Genomic DNA, 19,055 nt, shown 5'->3' on the forward strand with positions numbered 1-19,055 from the left:
CCTAGACATAAACTACTAAGTACAGGATTTTTTTGTTGTTGTGCTGGGGGTACATTGTGGCATTTACAAAATTCTTACAATATGTCAAATATATCACACTTGAAATTACTCCCTCCATCATTCTCCTTCATCCCCCCTCCCTGCATTCCTGAAATAGTTTCAACAGATTTCACTTTTCCATTTACATACAGGGGTACATAGTACTTGCACCATATTCACCTTCCTACACCCTTTCCCCACAATCTCTTCCCTCTCCCCCGCCCGCTCCAGACAGGATTTGTAAGACCAGTCCATGTAAAGTAACTACAGAATCAAATGGAATCTTGTTATCTATATGACACAGAGGTAAGTTATTTAAATTCTCTCATTTATAAAGGCATCATAACATCTTCTTACCTTGTTGTAAATATGCAAATATTAAGAGAATAAGTGAATTTGTATAAATAATTTAGCCTAGTAGTTGTGCAAGTCCTCCAGTGAGTACAGTTGTAGATGAATAGCTCATGAAACAGATATAGCAACTTGGAACTGCTGGAAACTGAGAACTAAATACCTTAATGTGAAAGGAGTCCCGCCTGCAGGCTGAGTTACTGACATAAAGCCAGGAGGTACAAAGAACAGATGGTCCACAAGCATATGCCTTGAAAGTTGCCCACCTACATACCCAAAGTGATGGCAACATAGTTTTCTTTTGCTTGGAGCCACAAGTTTAAAAACACACTATGGGAGCTGGGCGCCAGTGGCTCAAGCCTGTAATCCTAGCTATGCAGGAAATTGGGAGGATCAAGTTTCAAGTCCAGCCTGGGCAAAAAAGCTCAGGAGACTCAACTTGACCAATGGCTGTGTGTAGAGGCTCACACCTGTATCCCATCTGCACAGGGAAGTACAAATGGAGGATCATGGTCCAGAATGACCTGTGCATAGCATGACCCTATCTCAAAAATAACCAACACAAAAAAAGTGCCGGCAGAGGCCTCAAGTGATAGAGCTTCTGCCTAGCAAGTATGAAACCTTGAGTTCAAACCCCAGTACCACCAAAAGAAAACCACTATGAGAAAGGAATTTCAAATCTGTGCCACTGAGCATTGAGAATTCAAATTCATTCTACGTGGAACAAGGTTCCAATTTTCTCTGATAAAATCTGAATAATCTCAGGCAAAACCGTATTAAAAATTAACTGGCGGGGACAGTTCTACAACATAGAAGAAAGGAGACTCATGGAAAACAATCCTCACTGAAGATGAGTCTCCACACACGTTTCAAACATCATTAGGAAGTAAAACACCATTAAGGAAGAGTCAGCAGTTGCAAATCTGAGATAAACTTCTCTTCAGGCACTGAAGATAACAGAAATATCTGAAGAAGACTTTGAATATATTATAAAATTCAGAGACAAAGGAAGGAATAAAAACATGTCATGCCTAAATGAAAATATGAACTACATGTATCTGAACAGAGACTTAAGTGACTGGAAGACAGATCTGAGGACATCACTCTGAGCATGGCAGAGAAATATGAAGAGAGATGGGGAATGAGAAAAAGAAGTTATAAATTCTGGAAGATAAAAATTCTGCCCACTAGCTTTGTTTTCCTGATCCAAACCCAGACTTGTGAATCAGCTACACCTTTGTAAACAGAATATTATAAAAAGATGCATGTCTGCAAGTACATATGTGAGGCACTGTTTTAAGTATGTTGCTAGCACGAAACTATAGTAAGGAACTGTGATGACTACTAATCACAGAAGTTGAGTTATATAAATGAGTTTTATTTGCTTTATTCATAAGGAGGACATAGAAAAGCATATGTAACCGAACAATGTACAAATAATTCTATTCTCTGTTCCTTTCTCTGGCCACCATGTTAGCATTATTTATAAAGAAGCAGCAGCAGGAACTGAGCTTTTTTTCTCCCAAGAAAGTAGACTTTCCCCAACAATTCTATTTTGTGGTTGATCTAGGACTTTGATACTTAAGTCATGCATATGTTGGACTCCATAATATGTCCCTTACAGAGTTCAGAAAGTCTGCTTACGGTGGGAGCATTATCTTTTATCCAACTTTCGGTGACATGTAAGTAGTCCAGGCTCTTGCTCAGGCTCTAAACAGAGACCTAAACCTCAATCAGGTCAGTTGACAGGACACCTTCAGTATGATGGCTAGCACTCTTATCAAGACTTCGCTGCAGCAGACTACTTGCAGAGGGCTCTTTAGAGGCCAATTCACTTTGTAGAGCAGTGGCCATGAAACTTTAACAGGTGTAAGGCTAATCAAGCCAGAGATCGCACAGTGATTCTGCTTGGGTGGGTCTGAGGTGGGGATTGAGACATTTCTCTTTTTTAAAAAAAGTATCCCAGGTGAATAGGATGCAGACGCTCTCCAGACCACACTTGGTGAAATGCTGTCTTCAAGGCATCCAGGTCTTGGGAGAGCATCAGGGCCATGGGTTAGTCTAGAGTCACTCTATTGTCCTGTACTCTCTGTTTGAAGGCCACGAACCTCTCTTTTCTAAAAATACCCCAACGGCTATAGCACAACTCTCTGCAATTAAGGAGACCTTGGCAAGACCACAACCACATTCATCATTCTTCAGATATCCATCAATGAATTTCACTGGTTAGACTCCAAACACTGTCACCTTCACCATTCACCCAGTCGTGGTGACCAATACGTAATGACCATGGAGCATATAGAACTGAAGTAAATTATATGAAATTAACTTGATAAACTCAATGAAAGCAAACCTAAATCTTCTTTTTAACATGTAAGAATTCCTCCCCAAATAAAGGTAACTCTCAGTTGCTGTTTTTACAAAGGGATCTATAGGAAAACACAGAACCATAATCAACAATGTAGGTTTGAAACCAAGGCATGCAAACCATTCCTGTTAAGGGAATCAAGGAAATGATAAAATGTGAATAAAACATTCGATTTTCTGAAGCTTTACCTCAGGCCCCTGCCATTTTGCTTTTATAGCACCTTGATAGCAGTGCTACTTAGCACTTGTCACTTTGTCTGGTTATATTTCTTGCCACTTTGGTATGCCTAGCATCATGTCTGGCCCATTTGAGAAGTTTAAGGAAAAGAAATGAGAAGGGAAAGGACGGGAAGTGAAGAGAAAAGAAAAGAAAAAGGGCCTATTTCTATTTTTTAAAAATCTAATCTCTAGTCAAAAAACAAGTAGGTATTAAATTTCAAAAACTGTAGATTCAAATCCTAGAGAATAAAAATTAATATTATTTTACTTAAGATGCAGTAGCATCTTAAGTCTCTACTCATATTAAAATAAAACTAATCTGTTTTTATAATCTAAAAGTATTCATTGAGAAATTGCTATGGGGAAGGCACCACAGTACATGCTATCAGGGTACAAAAATTCTGTCTTCAGGAGACTCACAGTATATAAAAAGCTTGCATTCTGAGAACAGAAGTACCTGTAGCCAAATGAGACTTTTATGTGTGATAATTTTTCATACACTAAAGCTCAATTTTTAGAAAGCATTTTACGGAGAGCTGTTAAATACATCCCAAAAAAAGTAAAATGTGGGGGGTATTATTATTTTTGAGACAGGGTCTTGCTGTGTAGAGACCCTGACCCACCCTGAGACAGGGTGGCCACAAGCCTAAATCTTCTGCCTCAGCCTTCTCAGGGCTGGGATTATAGGTGTGTACCATCACACCTGGCTCCATACTATTTTTAATCAGTAAAATGGGTACAACAAGAGTACTTCATAGCTGCATTATCATTCCAGCATGCTAAGTGTTCATATATGCCAAAGCATAGAGTAAATGTATCTACAAATCTGTTAGAACACAGATTATGCAGACCTATTCTTTTTACTAAAACCTATTAGAGTCACTTGTAATAACTCATTATTGTTTAGACAATGAGTACTAGAGGGCATGGGTGAAACAATGTTACTTTGCTACTGGTAATGATTAAACACAGCTTCACCCAAATCCAATGTCCATATAAACAGACTTACTCAGAAGCTAGCAAGTATTAGGAAATGTTGTAAAGTATCTTTAAAAATCCTAGAAATAATTGGAAATTGGAAATAATAGGACAATTCAGAATTGTCACCCAAAATGCCAAGAGTATGCTTGTTGAGGACCACTGGCTAGCTGACATGTTAATTAGAGCTACCTATTCACAATGAACAAACAAAGTGCAACTGTTTGTGAAGAATCATTGTACTTTTCCAGTACATATAAAATCAATGTATCAGAAAGACTATAGGATAAAACATGTTCCTCTTAAAAGACTCATATCATCTCCAAAATGATGGACTGGTAAGCTTATATGAAGAGAGAAGAAACAAAGATATATATGTATACAAGAGTTCAAGGGCTGTGAGTTTTTGTTTAAAAGGACTGACTAAATAGATAGCTCTTATTTTGAGGAAAAGTAAATAGTTCCACCTAAGGATTTGTGATAACTTAAAGATATAACCATTATTATAAACCAGGAATAGAAACAAAGACTTGGCCAATTTTAGGCAGTTAATTCAAATTAACTCATGTTTTTTTCTGACAGCTTTCTTTTCTTTTTGGTTTCATTCTTCCAAATTATTATTTTATGTGATACCTGTTAAATTTTCGTTGTGGGAGAGGCATTAAACTCAGCCAGTTCCATCAGAGAACAATCAAGGGACTGAAACTCACCACTAATTCTATACAGGCAACTCCCTTCATGCATTCTAGAATCCCCTCTCAAAACACAAGAACTGTACCACAGATGAACGACATTTACACTCACATGTGCTGCTTCATAAACACTGTCTCACAGTTTACAAAGCACACTTGTTTGTAACAGACACCAAGAGTCCAGTTGTACTAACGAGAGTTCCTCTTCAGCCTCATTGATATTGGCCATCTGTTTCATCTCCATCACTCTACGGGTGTGGCCTTTCCTAGTCTGGTATAATTTCACTAACTTCATTTTAATCCTTTATGTTTCCTAGAGCCCAAGCAGCACTACTCACATCTCCAAGCAACTCAATCAGTATTCCTTTAAGATGCTGAAACTCAGTGCGTAAAGTCGAATTCATGCCTAAAAGCAAACAGTGGGGCAGAGGCTCTTCACGGTTAATCATTAGGAAATAAACTCCCCCCCTTGTTGAGCTTCCCTGCAATGCAGAGATTCTTCCTCTAGAAACATCTCAAAGTTCAGTAACATTCCAGAGCTACAGGCTCCAAGATCCCACCCCTTGGGTAGCTGTGTAAACTGTATGCCTCATTTTCTCAAGCTGTAAAATGGGAATGATGAACTTGCTTCTTGCCCGTTTTTAACCAGAGAATACGGCGGCCCAAACAGGAATGGAAAACATCCTTAAACCTTTTTGAAAACACTTTGTATTCTCCAAAGAGATATCTATCAGTGATGTTATCCTATAACAGTCCTAGGCTGTGTTCAAGGGAATGGGACAGAAACATGTCAGAACACTTGCCACGACACACCCAGCATGTGTCAGGTATGCAGAAAGGTCAGACACAGTGAGCTCATTCTCTAAAACAGAGGTCATGGGGAGAAGGGGCGGGGTTGGGACTTGGAGACTGGGGTCTAATTCTAGAGATCAAAGTGCCAAACCAAATCGACACAGCTGCTGCTTTTCTTCCTTCGGTATTCGGCCGAGTCACACAAACCCTGTGCTTTGTAACCCCTCATGTCCAGTCACCGGATACAGTCCCAGCTAAAGGGGCAGTAACAGTGTTCTGGACAGGAAGGATCCACGAGAAACACTGTGAAACTTAGAACCCATCCGGAAAGCAGTGCTACGTTCAGCGTCATGAACATAGCCGGAGTACACGTCCCCAGCCCGGGGAGCCAGCTGGGGGGTCCAGGCCCCGGGGACGTGCGGGGCCGGGCGCGGGGGCAGGGCAGCTTTGAAGCAAAGCCAGAGAAATCAGTACTCACTCTGCGCGACTCCAGAACCGGCTGACCTCAGCGGGGATTTCCGGATGTTTGCATTCCAGGTTCAGCTCCGTCCCAGCTCTGCCCCAAGGTTTCACCTCCCAGCCCAGCACAGCCGGCACAGTGACGCGGCGGGGCGGTCTCCAGGCGGTGACGAGGTGGTTCCCCGCCTCCCTCCCCGGCGCTCCACCCGCTCCGCCCTGCGCCCCGCTTGCTCCCAACCCCCGAACTCGGGAGCTCGGACGCGCGGTGGGGAGGAGAGCAGGGAGGGCCCAGCTCCACTCGTCCCCAAGTGCCTGGCATCCCGGCGCTGGCGCGCAGGCCACGGGCCCCCAGTGCTGTACACGCCAGCGAGGACAAAGTTAATGCACAATGACCATCATCAGGAGTTTTTTTAAAGAGCAGTTTAACAGGATCAGAATTCTACTGAGTCACATACCATTATACATCTCAGGATTAAAATGTTCAAAATAGTAAGAATAGATCTGAAACCACTGAGGAAAATACGAATTCGTGAGTCTATACTGTCACCATAAATTAGTGAAGTAAATGCGGAAAAGAAAACACTCTCATAGAAGAAGATCAACTAATAAATATAGAGTGAGTGATGGAGTTAAAGAGTTATTAAATTTTAAAGGAAATATGGAAAGCCAACTTTCCCAGGGCCATAAACCAACCAGAATAAAGACGCTGAATCCTGAGCCAGTAGGGGAGGTGGCAGTAGCCAGTGTTTGGGGAACAGAGCTCAGGCCCAGCTAATGACAGCTGAGCAATGACTCAGTCCTGCATTCAGCCAAGACAGAAGTGATGGCCAGTGGCCATTTAAAAACTGGGGCACCCATTGCATAATTTTACGCCCACACCCCACAAGCAGTCAAAGCAGGTGGGTCCCCTGATTTGTCCTTCAAGGTGTTCCCCACACCCACCTTACTTATTTTCATTTTATTTTATATCTGTTAAGTAAAGCTGGTAAAGTATGAGGTTTCTAACTCTAGTATTTTACATTTACCTGAAAGGGCCTGCTATACTTCTTGATAAAAATATAACTTAAAATGCACTTTTTGGGGAGAGCTAAACTTCATATCATTGACTGATAATTATTTCTCCTGTGACAAAAAGCAGCATAGGATGACTTCTTTAGGACTCACCCCAAGCAGGAATGAGCCCTGGACCCCACAGCCCTCGGTGTTAGGCAACTATATCTTCCACAATGGGGGCGAGTGTTTTTCTGCTCCTGAAGAGCCCAGGTGAGTAGTCACACAGCTATAAAACAAACTTTTCACAGATTCTTATGCTGTAGCCTAAGTAGAAAGGGGCTCCCCTCCCCCTTGGGGATGAAGGGAATGAGTCTGCATCTCTGAGGGAGATGCTGCAGTTATCATGGTCCCTGAGGGTCATCCTTTCCCCTAGTGTGGCTTTCAGATAATCTGTTTCTCATATACCCAAGGTATGTGTTACATATATAAATCCTAGGCTTTGCTCCACCCTGATGAATCGGTTTCTTGGCTTGGAACCTGAGAATCTGCATTTTGGGCACTACACACATCCTGCACAATTCAGCCTCCTTGATACCCATGGTGCTGGTTGCCAGGCCAGCGGCATCAGATAACCAGAAAGCTTATTAGAAAATCAAGGCTGAAAAGAAAAATGAAAAAAAAAAAAAGAAAATCAAGGCTGTAAGCCTCATCCCAGATTTCCTGTGCCAGAATCTTCATTTTAATAAAAACCCCACAGATTCAATATGCACCCAACAAATATAAGAATTACTGATTGGATCCTATTTCTGAAACTTTGGTAATTTGTACATTACCTACATAATATTTTAATGTGCTGTAACTGTATTATGTTTACTTAATTAAAACCTTTAATTTAGCCTTCTCTGAAGCAAAAGTATCCATGGGATTATAAGTTTTATATGCTACTTTACTGTTTATGGCAGAACAGGACCCAAAGGCACAAAGTAGTTCCCTGATAGCTGCTCATTCTTTTGTAGCTCTTCTCCCCTCTAGGCTGGGGAAAGTTGGTTAAATACCCAATGCTGCTGAGCAACCTGCCACCAATGATTTTCCTCTTTTTAGTTAGATCTTCTAGTTTTCCATCTGTTCTAGATAGTTACCATTTAGCAGCTGGCCACACATTCAGACTTCTTCACCACATATTGCTAATTTCTCACTTAATCAGTATGCGTCTCCCCAAAGTAGAATCTAAAAAACTTACAACCCTAGATTCTGTGGTAGCATGATTGAGGCATGTGACTTATTTTAATCTATTAGAAATACACACAAGAATGAGATTAGAGCCAGGTGCAGTGGCTCAAGCCTGTAAACCTAGCTACTCAGGAGGCAAAAAGCAAGACCCTATCTCAAAAATAACTGAAGCACAAAGGGCTGGAAGCATGGTTCAAATGGTAGAGTGCCTCCCTAGCAAGCGTGAGGCACTGAGTTCAAACCAAAGTACCACAAAAAAAAAAAAAAAAAAAAAAAAAAAGATAAAAAAGAATGAGATTGGAGGTGAGCAATGTGAGGAGGCCACTGCCCACAGGGAAAGCAGTGTTGTAAAAAGGCTTTTGGACTTTAGAGGTTTGGCTGTGGCACAGGTTCTGGCAGCTGGTCCTAAATGTGCTAGATGCTGATGGTGGGGCAGCAGGGTTTAGCAAGAGAAATTCCCAGGTGTTGCTATGCACTGTTCCTTGCTATGAGGCTCTGGATTCCTTTTGCTGAACCCTCCTAGATTTCCCATGAGCTACTCACTATCCCTCAAGAAATTTCTTTTTCTTTCCCTTTAATTGGTCAGAGTGGAATCTAATTGAAACTAACAAATTTAACTAATAAATGTATGTTTTCTTTCCCCTTTTCATTTCCCTTTCTCTCCACCTGACCCCTTTCCCTTTCCTTTCCTTTTCTGGTACTGGGAATTGAGCACAGGGCCTCATGAATGTAGGGAAGAGCTCCACCACTTGAGCCATGCCCCCTATTCTACCACAACATCTTAATAGCATAGAATTCTACACAGACATTGTAAATGAAATCTGAACATTGGTTTCTAAGTAAGCTATTTTGATTATCAAAACAGAGGCTGTCTGAGAACTCTTCCAGCAATAAAACTGCATAACTAATTATGAATCACAGCTACGTTCATAGTGACTTTAACAGGAGTCTATATAATTTCTACAGTCTCATTAGTCTGCATTATTAATTTACCAATAATTGAATTTGAAGTACTAAGCATTTTGCAGTAACTATTTTGAATTAGAAATATCTATACAACTTTAGAGCCTTGGATCTTCTTTTTATGGGGTTTGAACTCAGAGGTTTGTGCTTAAGTACTTACCACTTGAGTTATGCCCCCACCCCTTTTTTGCTTTATTTTTCACACAAGGTGTTGCTTTTTCCCAGGGCTAGCCCAGAATGCAACCCTACCTTTGCTTTCCTCATATCTGGAATTACAGGTGTGCACCACCACACCTGGCCCAAGAGCTTTGGATCATTTACGCCTAGAACTGCATGGTATAAGGGATAGTATATCTAGGCATGATTACTCATTTTGTTAGCATTCTCATGAACCAGTCCTGCAATAAGTGGAAACCATTCTATAATACACAGCTTGCACATAAGCTTCAAATAAAATATTTATTTTTAAACATAGACTTAAGATTTTCATAATTATAAAAGTATTACTTATTTTAACTTTCAGGTTGAATGTATCCAGAATCAAGAAAACCAGGACTACCTCTCACTGCTAATTACAATGTGGTCATAACTTTTCTGACTGTTTTGAGATGGTATTGTTTTGCTTGTGTGTGATGTAGTAATTGTATCATAAAATGTTGCAAGTTACCATTCATGCCAATACCTCTAGCTTTTCACAATGAGGCCAAGGAATGATTACTTTTAAAGCAATACTGACACTAAGTTATAACCCTTCCAATCTGGAATGAAAAGAAAAAAGCAAGCATCTACAGTTTTTCTTTTGGAACTCTGTAAAGACTTAAAAACATGAAGAAGGTGTGAGGGAAGAATTAAACCCTGGGAAATCTATTATTCAGGAAACTGGTACAGTAAAGTGAGTCAGGAAAACAGAAAGAGAAACAAGAAAGATAAGATGAGAGGAGGGAAAGAACAGTGTTTCAGAAGCCAAGGAAAGAATTCCAAGTTTGCCTTTAAACAATAAAACAATAAAGATATGGCAAAAATGTCTCCACTTCCCAGCTAAGCCACCTCCCTCTACTTCCCAGCTAAGCCACCTCCCTCCACTGCTTATGACAGACCAGGGTTTGAGGAGAGAGGACTACATTTTTCACAACCGTCCCACCTCAGAAAGATTAGATGAGAACTTCCCATAGAGAAAATCTGATGGAAAAGGGTGTAATTCTTAGGCCTTTCAGATAGTGAGTCTTTTCAAGAAAAAACTAGATGTGGTTTTCCACAACATATTGACCTCCAAAAGTTTAAATACTAAAACAATTCTGGAAACTATTTACAAATGATTTCATTAAATATTAGTCTGTGGGTTTTTAGAAGCATAATTTAGATGTAAGGCACTGTTTGCCTTCTCTGTGGGCCCCACCCACTGATGATACCCCTGTAAGTGGGAGAAGAAGGGTCTTCTTGTGTTTGGGCAATGACTGACCTTTGTGGCTGGTGCTGTCCCATCAGCATGGGCTCTGGAGGGCTGACTGCTCCCAAGACTTGCTGCTTTTTTCTTGAAAACAGAAAATATGATTTCAATGAAGGAAAGTACTTCAACCATGTAAAGTACCAATTTTTACATCAATATATACATATCTTCTCAAACAAAAATCAGACTAATATTCTAAACACACCCAAAGCAAACATGTTTTTAATTTTTCATAACTATGCCTGAAGAGTATAAAAATAATGAGAAGGAAGGTTAAGTTGCATAAGTTCCAGTTGGTCACTATTCAGTGATTTTGAAGAATGCAAAAATCCTCCTCTGAGCAGTTGTCATTTCCCACCAAAGCGTTTTCAGAAATGTCATTCACTGTGGAGCATCTGCCTTGTCTCTTCTGGTTCTATGGAGTGTGTGCAATGGTACAGCCACGATGGAGGGTTATTTAACAATATATATCAAAGATGCAATTCTACTTGTAAAAATTTAAGTGAAATGTTAAGAAAAGAACAAAAGCATTTTTATTCACAGACTTTCATTAAATACTGTAACATCAAAAGTTGAAAATGATAGATGTAGTAATTATGAATATTTGAGTATTTATGATGTGCTAGGTAATCATTCTATTAGAATAACAGAATTATAATTTTCTAATAATAAAATTTATTAGAACATTATTCTAAGTGATTAAAGTGTTTTAAGTGTCATGTATAATTACTTTTTCAATCTTTGCATTAGCTGATGTAAAGCTGCTACTATCATTTTCTCTACTTTAAAAGTGAGGAGACTGAGGAAGTATGGAATGAACAAATAACACTGGTGCCCTGGTCACAGCAAGTGAAAGGCAGGATGAGTGCTTCAGAGCCTGTTCCCTTACATATCTATCCTCCCATAAAAGGGGCTTATGTTATGACATAGTGATAGGGTGAAATATCATGTGGTTATTAAAATCATGTTATAAAAGTGTATTTCATTAAATGAAAACATATTATTCAGATTATATTAAAAAGTCAGATTATAAAATAGTTATGTATGTATAATTCCTGAGGCTCACATGAAGTTATTTTCTAATGGTGGGGTCAAACTAGATTGAAAAAAAAAGAAATTCTCCTTGAGCTTTTAAAATGGCTTACTCAAAATTCAACTGAGGATGTCTTTCAACTCAACTTTCCTGTCAATATGATCTGCCATCCTGAAGCTTGCCCCCAGAACTGCCTAGATTACTCGGTCTATAAGGAACCAATTTAGTTTAGCTGGAATAAGAGTGGAATTCCTAAAAATGATCTCAAATTAAATAATTAAAAATATTAAGTTTTTTACTATGTGCCCAGGTTGGTCTCAAACTTGTGATTCTCCTCCCTCAGCTTCCCTTGTAGTTGCAACTACAGGTGTGTGCCACCATGTCCAGATAACTACATTTTTATTTAACAAGTATTTCTTAAGTCCTTTGTCAGTGTCACTTGCTTAAAACCTAATACAAAAGCTTAGGAGTACACTCATGCATGGAACACAGACTCGCTATTCTTAAATTAGTAACTAATGTTTAATGGCAGAGTGCTTTGGCTGGTGTGTAAGACCTGGCTCCACTTCTTTAATTATGTCTGACTTCATTCATTCATTTTCTGATTCTTTAAACAAGCTATGAGCCAGGTACCATTCTTGGCAGTGGAGATCTGCTGACAAATTAACCAGAAAAGGCTTCTGCTGTGCTTGCATTCCAGTAGGACTCAGCCTCTAAATAAGTCAACAAACAGGATGATATCAGAGGGGGACAAAGGCTGAGCAGACTGTAAAGCAGGGTAATGTAACAGGGAGTGGCTGAGCTGAGCCCTGCTTCAGACAGGATGAATAAAGATGTGGCATTTGATTGAGACCCGACTGTTATGAAGCAACCAATTGTATAAATATGGGAGGGGGGAAGAGAAGGCATCTGGGTGTATAGAACAGCACATGCAAAGACCTGTAGATAGGAACTGGAGGAAGAGAAAGAAGCCAGTGTAGGAGAACCATGGAGAATACAAGCATATATGTTATGAGAGAAAACAGAATGGAGGGCAAATGTATTTAATCTGAAGTGGTGTGGGCTCAACATGGCTCTACTGTCAGCTGTGTCTGGAATTATCCATTTCTTACAGATTCTGGCCTACTTCCTGGTCTTTGGGTATTGGCCCAGGTGAGTTGTCATTTGCCTCTAGGTGCAAAGTTCTCTGAGTTTTCTGGCTTCACGTTACCTTGTGCTTAGCTGCATAGCAGTCTTCTCCACTTAAATATCCCTTACCATCAGCGTCAGTCCTCAAAAATCTGCCCTAGACTGGACGCATCTCTCAGCAGGCTAGTTCTCCATATTCACTAACTAGTGATAGGGCTGTCTCTACCATGGTAGAACAGGATTCATCTATCCAAATTAAGTGGAAACTCAAAATAAACTCATTCTGTCCTAACCGCAGGTATGTTCTAGTCACTAAAACAAAAGAGTAAGAAGGTAGATGAGAATACCAGAACTGTGAGAAATTCAATTTTTGAGTTAAATTATTTTTCATGTCCATAAATGCATGACAAAAAGCCATCCCTAACCAATATGCACCTCTTTGTTGAGTAACAGAAGGTAAACTGTCAGGAACATTCTGCCCTTTGTCCCTGAACATCTATTCTCAGGCCCGACTGAGTCATTCCTTCCTTGCAGTTCAGCATGTCGCAGCGACTCAATCCTCATGCCTGAAAGGAACAGCGCCCTGTTCGCCTCTGATGGATCCAAACTCCAAGACACCAAGTCTGGTCCCTTTGCAGAGGATTTGTGTGATCTATCCTGTTCATTAGCAAACTCCTGACTGTACAAGGCCCATGTCCATGGACTAAGAATCCAGACCACTGGAAGCAGCTCCCCCACCTCCAAAAGCAGTTCAGGGTTTGCCAGCTGAGAGAACAGCAAAGCAGACAGCTCATGCTTGGGCAGAGGAGCTCAATAAACATTGTGCAGATTAGATCGATTGTACCTGGGGTGGGGAGGAAGCACTGCGGGAATTAATTGCATAACCATTTTATATACATAACATAGTTCATACTAAAATTTTCTACCACCTGATTCAGAGCTCAAGTCTTAAAAAAATAACAGTGGAGTGTTATTTGAACCAAAGAGCCAAAGAGCTGCTGTGTCACTACTTTCTAAATTCTCAGTAACAGTCCTTAAGTGAAGCCTCCTGTTATCCTGAGCTTGTGAACATTTTATCTTTTCTTTTCCTTTTTAAAATTATTTATTGATTGTTTTTTCAATCTCAGACTCTGGGACTAAACCCGGGGTCTCCTGCATGGTAGATAAATGTTCTACAACTTGAGTCATGTCCCCTGTCCTTTTGTTTTTAAGATGCAGTCTTGCTACCTTTTTGTCCAGGCTGGCTTCAAACTGCCTGCCTCTGCCTCCCCAGTAGTTGGGGTTACAGGTGTGTACCACCATGCCCAGCAGGTTTATGAACATTTCTAAACACAAGTTTTCTTATTTGAGTAATGTGAATAACTACTCAAATCACAAGGGTAAATTTGAGGGTCTAATGAGATAAGTCCTGAGATATGCTGCTGTAAAGAAAGAGGCCCAAAGTCCTTGAACAGATAGCAATGGAACAGACTGACTACCCAGGGCAACTACAGTAGGTCTAGTTAGTTTTAACCTTGAAGAAGACTTATGAACTTTTATCACTTATACTATCAAAAGAAAAACTTTTTCACTGGATAGAAAAAGAGATTTTTTTTTAGGACTAGTCCATGATTCTAACAGTGGGACATAGTTAAGTTAGTTGGAAACAGTTTAGTGCTTTGAAATTTGCTTTTGTGATAGGTTCTAACAGAACAGCCTTTAGAATATGTGATATTGTGATATATTCAGAAAAAATATTTGGTCTCTGACCTGGGTTCCTATCATGAAGCTCAAAAAAAACCTTGCAATTTTCTGTAGCTGTAGGGGTGCTACAAGCAAGATCTTTTGTTCTATCTCATATTTCGACTTTGACCCTGGCACAGATATCCCAAATCTTTTGAAATTCCTGGGTGATGGGAGCATCTTTTGTTGTTATGAGGTAACTCTGGAGGTTCCTTGATGGGGGCCAGTCACCAGAAAGACCATGTCCCGTCCCCCAGTCTCTAGAAGGGAAAGGGGTTGGGAATGGAGTATTAGCCAATCATGCCTATGTGAGGAAGCCCTCATAAAAGTCCCAACAGCACAGTGTTTGGAGAGCTTTCAGGGTGGTGAACACATCTGTGTTCTGGAGGGACACCCAGCTTCACAGGCTGAAAAACTTCTGGACCCTGGATCCAACCAGAACTTGCTCTATGAACTTCTCCATCTGGCTATTAATCTGCATCCTTTATCATATCCAAATGGTTAATGTGTTTCCCAGAGATCTGTGATCACTCTAGCAAATTATGAAATACAAAGTGCAGCAGGGGTGGTGGGGGCGGGGGGCGGTTATGTGAACCTGTTTTATAGCTGCTTGGTCAGAAACATAGTGACTGGAACTTGTGATTGTCATCTGGGACTTGGGGGAGGGGAGACTTGTTACATGGAATGCTTAGTCTGTGGAATCTGCACTATCTCTGGCTATTGTCAAAACTGAATGATCTATAGAACACTCTGATGCTGTCTACTGAGAAATAAAGTGTGGCTTGGTGCGGGAGAAATCTCTAGATATTTTGGTAAACAGAAGTGTGTATGTTGAGAATGAGAGAATAGTAGGAGAAAGGAAGTTGTCTTACTATACAAGTAGCACTAATTGTTTTCACCACTGAACTGGTAATCTTTGGAGTACTCTCTGCAGCTATTCTGAGTGGTGGGAACATTGCTATTCTTGGTTCTGTGTTAACTCTGTTTACATAAAACCATGTGATGCATCTAGCCCACAGCCAAACATTCTATGATTGCTCACAAATGATAGCTAAGGAGAGCCCAGGACCATCTGCAGGGTTAACACTGGAAAGCCTACAGCAGGTTCTGGTATTCCTGCACCAAATGTCAATGATGTGGGCCCCTCTGGACCATGCTCTGCTGGGCCCCACAGATACCTACATCATCATACAGGTGTGTGTGTGTGTGTGTGTGTGTGTGTGGGTATGGGCACCTCAAGGTTATCAAAACCTGTAGTGATAGGCATGATCTCAGTGGGTTCCCTGAGAATCGCCAGAATCCCTTGAGGTGTCACATGGTTTTAGGTCAAGATACTGCACAGGTGATTCCAACAGATCCCCTTGTACTTTTAAGCATCATCAGAATATTGGAGAACATCTAACCTCAGTATATAAACAAAGAAGCAAGGCAGTATTCAGACTTCTGAATGGGAAAGATTTAACAACTCAACTCCAAAACTGCTCCAGCACCTTCATAGTAAATGAGTGAACTTAAGTTTGTAAACTGGGCCATACCCTTTGTTCAGCAACAAGAGGTTTTACTCTTATGGAAATTCAGATTCAGAAGTGAGGGGTGGTCCTACCCTAAATAACTTTTTAAATCATAGTTCATAGATATTGGACAACAGACAGTCTAGGCAGCATGTTTGAGAGGAAAACAAAGGCCGTGAGTGAGCCCTGCAATGTCACAGCTTAGTATCTGGTGTTTTCAGGCTGCAGGGAGGAGGGTCTGGAAGAGGGGCTTCTGTCTCTCTGGGTTGAGGAGATGGAGCTGGGAGTTCTACTGGTCATGGAGGCTCCAGTTACCAGGGGAAACATCAAAGACCAGAGGGCTGCAAAAGAGAGCTCCCAAGGGCTGCTTTACACACCTCTGAGAAAACCCCAAGTCTGGGGAAAGGACACTAGAGAGAGAGAGGAACAATCCCTGGGACTCCTCTGGGCCAGGGACAGCAGTGTTCCCACCAGTCAAAATCACTGAGTACAGGCCTCAGTATGTCAGTATTGAAGAATTAAACCCTGTCTATAGGCTGCTTTGGCCTAATCAAGCAAAGCTTAAAAGCAAATCTCAAAGGGATCAAATAAGGGACCATTCCATGCTATATTTGTAACTTTCCATGAATATATAAATATTTTGAAATAATTTTTTTTAAATTATTAGGGAGAGACATGAAAGACATTAAAAAAGATCTGAACCAAACTTCTACAAATATAATGTCTGAGATAAAAATACACTGAGTAGAATTAAGAACTGATTAGATGATGCAGAAGAAGAGAAGTTGGAGCAACTACAGGCATAAGATGTCAAACAAAATGACACACAGAAAGAAAAGAGACTAGGGGAAACTAAAAAGAGTATTGGTGAGCTGTGTGGCAATTTTACACAGCTAATTTGTATGTAATTGCAGACTCCAAGGACAGGTGAGCAATAAGAAAAACAATATCAAAGAAAAAGTACCAAAACATTTCCAAATTTGATAAAAACTATAAGCCTACAAATCCAAGAATCTCAACAAATCCCAAGTAAGGGTTGACTATGAAGAAGAGCAATTTGGGCTTTTAGCTTTACATTCCCCAAAGATGTCCGATGATGATCCCATCCCCCGTGGGGGTGAGAGCTGCCTCTCCCATTCTAGTTAAGAAACTGTGCCTTTCCCTGACATGAACATGGCATAAAAGGTGGCTGCAACCCAATGATTCTCTTCTGCACAGCAAAGTGCTGTAAAGTTGAATGCATGACTGAACTAGTCCACCTTCCCAACAAAGAAATGGCAAATATTTCCTGGAAGTCTTCAAAGAGAACAGATGGGGTGACTTTCTACCTTGCGATGATCTATAAGTAACAGATCTGTAGGTATATGTGATAATTTTCAAACACACAATTGCACAAACTTGCACCTAATTGAGTGCCGAAACCTTCAAAGGTTTAACTTGGCAGCTGGCATGCTCAAATAACTGTTCAACATATTTTTGGAACATTGTTTGTTGAACCATCTTAAGAAATGGCAACACATTATTTGAACAGCCTCAAAGGTAAAAAAAAATATGTATCCTCTGAATGCAAATTTAAGAATTTGAATGCAAATTCATATCTAGGTAAATATAGGAGTCAGCAAATTAGCTGATATTGATTTTAGTGAAGTAAGTTAAGAGAAGATATAAATTTTTGTGTTCTAAAGATAAAAACGTAAATAGTTTTTGAATTACATGAACAATGGAAAGCATCTTAACTATATAAATTTTTAGTTTGTACTGCCCTTTACTGATTTGAAGTCACCATTTTCTTTACCATTTCATATCTCTTTCATAAAAAGGCACCTTAAAATCAATATAAAACATCTTTGGTCAGAGTTTAATAGTTTCATTTTGTGTTTTGCTTTCTTAGCATTTTTAACCAGTGTATTTTTACTATTTTTACTAATATACTATTAGACTTGACAAAGTGTAGTATTTTCAGAATTAAAGCCTCTCATTAAAATATGTAAGTTTTGATATATTTGTTAATTGATCAATACCGTTACTTAAAAGTCACTCTATAAGATGTCAAGATGTATTGTGTTTCCACATGAAAACACACACTCCATTTGCAGACAGCATCTAGAAAATGATTATCATTCTTAAAAAAAGTCAGTCAGATTCCCCAACACTGGTAATTATAAAACCTTGATTTTTATTTATAAATCTTCTTTTGCACCATAGTTCAAGCAGTCTGCAATTAAGTACAGGTTTCTTTTATTATAAAAAGAAGTACAATTGTGTACTGCTAAAAACACAAAGCAGTAAATAGGATATGTTGACTGTGGGAAGTACTGATAACTAAGTCATAATGAATAATATTTATCATTAACTCCCATCATTACATAAATATTAACTTAGTGAGGAAATGCCCCATTTAATGGCCTTAATGGCACACATTATGGTGAGTGCTCACCATGGAGTGTTTTGTTTGTTTGTGAAAGTCCTCAAGGTGATCCAGCTCAAGCCTTCTAAATTACTTTGACTTGCTTCCCTCCTACTTACAAAGAGGAAAGAGCTATAACTATGTTAAAGGAACTGGAATGAAAAGATTGCAACACAAAGAAGAGGAAAACTAAGGTAGAGAAGTGAATTATGAAAACTGACAACAGTAGTAAAAAGTCTATGGAGTTTTCTCTATGTTTTAAGATAGAATTCTTAACATAGGTGATTTTTAAAAACCAGTATCAGACACTGGCTGAAAGCACAGCTTCTGGAAGTTAGTTCAATTTCTGGCTCTATTAATAAATACTGTGTGTCTTTAGACAGCTTATTTAATCAAGTTGAGCCTCCACTTCTTCATCAGGAGAATGAGTTGCTGAAGGGCCACGTGTGTGCACATGTGCATGCTGCCTATGTAAGTGTAATCTATTATAAATGAATGACATCTAGCTCTCTACTACCTTTATCAAATCTAGTGCTCATACAATTCTCTTCACTGCCTCTCAAACGAATTTTCACTAAGGCATTAATAATTAATATATTACCCCTGTAGGATTATCTACAATTCAAAACAATACCTTGGGAAGGCTTACTTTGAAAGTTAAGGAAATTGCTAATGATGGAATTCCAGACATTAGTAAGCCAACTAGGAAAATACTAGTTGATGA

The 19,055-nt window shown here is 39.7% G+C and overlaps 1 protein-coding gene across 7 annotated transcripts in view; it reads right to left on the reverse strand.

Annotated features, from left to right (window-relative positions):
• Positions 1 to 19,055, reverse strand: part of Cast (calpastatin) — a 107,839-nt gene that overhangs the window by 59,911 nt on the left and 28,873 nt on the right. For 5 of the 7 annotated variants that reach the window (XM_074077046.1, XM_074077043.1, XM_074077041.1 and 2 more), the window contains exon 3: positions 10,543 to 10,614. In XM_074077046.1, coding sequence (XP_073933147.1) covers positions 10,543 to 10,614 — 72 coding nt within the window. Of the gene's footprint in view, positions 1 to 5,916; positions 6,070 to 10,542; positions 10,615 to 19,055 lie in introns of those variants that run through there. The other 2 variants (XM_074077045.1, XM_074077044.1) reach the window with 1 other exon arrangement.

Source organism: Castor canadensis, chromosome 6 (genome assembly GCF_047511655.1).
Source record: "Castor canadensis chromosome 6, mCasCan1.hap1v2, whole genome shotgun sequence".
NCBI lineage: Eukaryota > Metazoa > Chordata > Mammalia > Rodentia > Castoridae > Castor > Castor canadensis.